This window comes from Haplochromis burtoni, unplaced genomic scaffold (genome assembly GCF_018398535.1).
Source record: "Haplochromis burtoni strain Fernald_Lab_line unplaced genomic scaffold, NCSU_Asbu1 Contig_260, whole genome shotgun sequence".
Classification (NCBI taxonomy): domain Eukaryota; kingdom Metazoa; phylum Chordata; class Actinopteri; order Cichliformes; family Cichlidae; genus Haplochromis; species Haplochromis burtoni.
The window spans coordinates 149,392-154,609 of NW_024582621.1; the positions used below are offsets into that span (position 1 = coordinate 149,392).

General features: G+C 42.3%; 1 protein-coding gene across 5 annotated transcripts in view; it reads left to right on the forward strand.

Annotated features, from left to right (window-relative positions):
- rgs12a (regulator of G protein signaling 12a) overlaps window positions 1-5,218 on the forward strand; it is a 54,914-nt gene that overhangs the window by 29,616 nt on the left and 20,080 nt on the right. For all 5 annotated transcript variants that reach the window (XM_042227435.1, XM_005939639.3, XM_014339183.2 and 2 more), the window contains 5 exons: window positions 1,162-1,305; window positions 1,928-2,110; window positions 2,202-2,349; window positions 3,075-3,172; window positions 3,395-3,586. In XM_042227435.1, coding sequence (XP_042083369.1) covers window positions 1,162-1,305; window positions 1,928-2,110; window positions 2,202-2,349; window positions 3,075-3,172; window positions 3,395-3,586 — 765 coding nt within the window. The remainder of the gene's footprint in view (window positions 1-1,161; window positions 1,306-1,927; window positions 2,111-2,201; window positions 2,350-3,074; window positions 3,173-3,394; window positions 3,587-5,218) is intronic.

The window sequence follows — 5,218 nt, forward strand, 5'->3', positions numbered from 1 at the left end:
CAACCTTCCGATTACAAGGCGAACTCCCAACTCTTGAGCCACGATCGCTTTGATCTACATCAGTGATTCAGCTACTCTAGCTAATCTACCTACTTCTCTCTAAAAGGTTCAGACTAAACCGAATCTGCTCACTTAGCTGATGTAGACTCTTAAAATGTACTTTTATTTTGAAAGGGAAACCAAAAAGAGGGGGAAGGCTCTAACATGGTGTGGTCGTATGCACTGCCTACAGACGGCTTTACAGTTGAATCTACATCATAGTTAGGTAACCCCCCTGAGACCCTACAAAGTAACTTACGCCATGACCTGATGTGCACGTACCTGGAAATGTAACTACATCAACGCATCTATGCAACCCGCAACTATTGCACTTTTATTACTGAGATATTATCAACAATGACTTTAGTATAAGGAAGAAGTCATACCCTCATTATGAAGGCTCACAGGGGGGAAAAAAGCACAAGAAAAAGTGAGGACCCCGGAAAGAACAGTGTCCCGGGATTTTGATTTGTTTTTATTGTGGCTGGCGCTGCATATACAACACTTGGACATAAGCACAAGGTCATTAAGAGCACGCAAAAGTATAAATGAATGCTGCCAAAGACATAAGCCACTTACCCAGGTTACAAGAAAGATTCCAAAAAGAGTTGTGCATATGTCTAACTGTAACAGATATCGCTTACATGTTGTAGCTGATTACTGCACTAGGGGGCAGTGTCACAAACAGCCAGTATGTGGGCTAAGTAAAATTTTTGGTCCTTCAGCCAGCCATAGAAAAGGGCAAACTTATAACATGCGAAGAGCTGAAGTGAAACTAAGTGTTAAAAACAGTAAAAAAAAAGTGCTGCGGCCACCATCTGTGCTTCTCATGCTTTATTTTGGTCTTATTTTGGATTTTTTTTGTGCTTTTTCCCATTAACTCCCCTGTTCCTGTTTCTGTCCACTTTTTCAACCAATCACCTTCAAGCTATGTAGAGCTGCATGGTTCTGGGTTGTTTAAGGACTGCATGCAAGCATGTTTCCATTAGATGCATACCCTTTTTTTTGGGGGGGGGGGATCGCTAAACAAACCATAAAACAAGCATGATGGTGTTTGCGTCACTGTGGCATAGCATAACACACACACTCATCACAAATTCTCAACAATTCTCTTTCCTGCAGCTGTCCCAGAGAGCAGGGGAGATCTATAACAGCTTCCTGTCCAGCAAGGCCACCATGCCGGTCAACATCGACAGCCAAGCCCAGCTGGCCGATGACGTGCTAACCTCCCCAAGGCCTGACATGTTCAAGACCCAGCAGCTACAGGTAGCAACGAGACAGCTGTTGAGTTTATTTATTAGTGTTCCAAATGAGGCAGCGGATAAATAATGCGGTGCTCCCGCAGTAATCAAAACATTCAACAAACAGTTTGACTTTTAGTGACAGGCCCTTTGTGAGAACCTCATTTGAATTCTTCAGTTGTTCGGTATCAAGCTGAGGATCAAGCTTTTTCTAGACAGTATTAATGGAGGAGGGATTCTGCGTGCAGTAGGGGGTTCTGTTCTCATCTAGCCTTTAGTCACTTAGCACAAGCATATTGGCTTTTATTTTTGGTGGCCATCTGCATTTGTTTACAAAAGGGCTCTGAGGCTTTACCAGAGAGATAAACACAAACTGGCATACACCCACAGAGAACCTAGCACATACTGTACACACAGCCCCATAGACACACAGTCAGAGATCTGTATATTTTCAGTGTGCACATGAGTATGATTAAATTTTAACCGTTAAGGCCGCTGTCAAAACATGAGCTGTAACCATATGTTAACACTAGCAGCTTTTTGTCTATTGCACATCTTCTCTTCTCTTTTTATTTATTTATGTATTTTTTTGGTCAAATCCTCACTTGCGATGTCTTACTCATCGGCCCCTCTCACCACGTCTGCAGATCTTCAACTTGATGAAATTTGACAGCTATTCGCGTTTCCTCAAGTCCTCCCTCTACCAGGAGTGCATGCGTGCTGAGATGGACGGTCAGCCCTTGCCGGACCCCTACCAAATCCCCTGCAGCCCCGCCCCCTCAAAGCACAGTGCCAGCTCTGACCGCTCCACCCTGTCGACCCCCAAAAAGGTATAGCATTTATTAAAGACACTTCTCACGGAGTTGTGCGGTTGTTGTCCAGACTGACTGATAACGGGTGTATTTGCCTCCCAATCCACAGGACGTCAGAAAGCAGCGCTCAGGGAGGTCCCTGAATGAAGACGGCAGAGACGAGAGCGCCGACAAGAAACGTGGCTTCTTCTCTTGGTCGCGCAACAGGAGCTTTGGGAAGGGTCCAAAGAAGAAGGACATCGGAGACATTAACCTCGGTAAGGAGTGAACTGACAACGGTGAATGTTTCAAACGTCCCCGACACAAACGTCTGCAGTGCTCAATTGTCCTTGAATAAGACACCAAATCAGTGCCAGCTCCAGGGCTGGAGTGAGATACATGCAGGGTAGAAGTGAAGAAACACAGCTGGAAGTCTCTCACACACTGAGAAACACACAGACATACCACTGGTACCCTGGCAAAAACATACTTGTTGCGTCCTGACACACTGAGGAGGCCCAAGGAAGGGTTTAAATGATAGTCTTAGTGTTTTTTTTATTGTTTTGTTTTTAAGTTGTTATTATGTTTTGGGTTGATTTTATTTAAGACTGGCCATAAACTTTAATCTACAATTCCATTTTCTGACTTTTAGGCTTACATCCGTAATGATTACTTGTAGTTTCTTTCTCATGCCAGTTGTGTGCAAAAAAACTCGATTCTGTTCTTACTTAATGTGACTAAATATACATTTTACACTCTCTCTAAATGCATTTGTCCTGAAATGAAACTCCAACTCCCACTCATATCCTTTATTTATTCTCTTTGATAAAACGCTCCTTTCTGTTTGCCAAAATCTTCCAGTGACCAACTTCGATACTGAAACACTGTTATTAGTCATATTACACGTCAGTGTTGCATATTGTAAGTGTCATGTAAAATGAGCAGTGTGCTCATGTCTCTCTGACGTGCACTAATCTGTCGTACTCTGCACTGCGCTGTGCAGATTACTGGGGCAGTAATGGGAGGAGGGAGTCCCAGGGCTCCTTGTCATCCGGTACCAGTCTGGAGATGCCCATTTCCTGCTCCGCTGGCAAGATTGAGGTAAGACTCCTATGGACAGGTCACCATGGCAACACAGAGCTCAGTGTCTGGTGAAGCTATCATAATAGGGCCGCAGCAGTTTTTTATATACTTCTCAGACCATGGAGATTTTTTGTTTATGGGTCACATGGAAGAAAAAACACACACATATATATATATATATTTATAATATTAAAAAGTATTTATTTATGTATGCGTTTATTTTTAATTCTTTGACCATAGTCTGATAATCGCCACTCGGTTGGAGCGTGGGAACGTGCTCCCAAACAGTGCAGCGTGCTGCTACCCAACGGCTCCTGCTCTTCTGTCAGCCTTCGGCCAGGTGCCTCCATCAGGGAAGTCCTCCAAGAACTCTGCCAGAACATTAGTGTCAACGTTGCCGCCGTTGACCTTTTCCTCGTGGGAGGAGACAAGGTGAGACCAAACTGCTGACAAATGCTGCATACATCTGCTGCTGCTGTCCCAGTAAGCTAAGCACTGCTACAGAAACAATTTGAGCGGAGTTATTCAGCTGTGCTTACACTAAGAAAATAAAATGTAGCCTTTAGGAGTTGCTTTGTTTCATTAGGGGTGAGGCTCTCCCAAATAGAAACTTTTGAGTTCTGTAGAACTTATCAGAAGGAAAAAGACAAAGCTTTGGTTACAAAAAAATTATCTGAGAGTCATCAAAGAAAGGGTAGAAGAAACACATAGGGGTCACATTCTGTTTACTGCTTACTCTGACTGATATAGGATTTTTAAGAATGATACCAATACCTCTTAAAATTGTCTTTTATTGGCCTTTAGAAATACTGATACCGATAGATCAGAAAATGATCAGCCTTCTGAGAAGCTCATCTATGCCAAAACCCAGTTTTCAAAAATCTAATTTTAAGATAAAGGATTGCTTGTGTCATGCTTAATAATATAATGAAGCAGGTGTGCTTCCAGGAACCCCCCAAAGAAGTATTAGCCCCATTGATATATCTGTCAGGCTCTGGATAGTACAGGGAGGTGTGTCTCTCTAATATAAGCTGGGGCACCCATAATTATTCAATAAAAGCTGATGAAGTTTGAAACAGTGAACATGATAATCATTACTTTGAATGAGGAGAGTGTCAAGCTGACATTTTTCACAATTACAAAAGCAAAACAAAACAAAAATGCACATAATTACTAGAGATGGACCGATCCGATATTGCGTATTGGTATCGGTCCGATACTGACCTAAATTACTGGATCGGATATCAGAGAGAAATAAAAAATGTAATCTGATCCATTAAATATCAAAAAAGCACCTCACAAAACTTGCGACATGGTGTAACTCGGCTCATAACCGTAGCATGTCGGAGCAGTTTGCGTCACGTGATAGAGCGGCTGTGTGTATTTGTAGCCTCGCTAGCAATCCGGCATTTCATCTCCGAGGAAGTTAACCCAGAGAGAAGTAAAGCAAGTGAAAGTTTGTAAAGCATTCCCGCGTTAAGCTTAACAACCGATATATGGAGCGACTGCCTCTTCTCTCGCCCTCCCTCTCCTGCTGCTACTTCAATCATGAAACTGATTAATGATCAGCTGATCGGCTTTTCTGTTGCGAGTCCGTCTCTTTTCATTGTTTATTGCCCACTTTGCGCCAGAAAGAGGAAACCAGCGGCTGAACAACAGCAGCACGTTTAATCTGTTGTTAGAATTTATTTAATATTACTTTCTACACCAGGATCTTTTTCTACGCAGCTGACGGCTGTAACTGTGCAGGGGCGGATCTAGCAAAGTTTAGCCAGGAGGGCCGATAGGGCATGAACAGGGAAAAGGGGGCACAAAGACATACTTTTCTTTCTTATTCTCATTTAAAATGTCTAGCTTTTAATAAATAATTATCTGAATCTTACACCCAAAGTTTTAATCTGATGTAAAATGTATAGAAGTCCATTACTGTATATAACTGTTAAGTCTAATATACCCTAGTAAGCTGTAGTACTTTTTCCTTTGGGAAGATACCATCTGTGCAGTCTGCAGTTCTGTTGAAGAAAGATGTTGAATCTATTTAATATTTCTTGAAAAATAATTGAT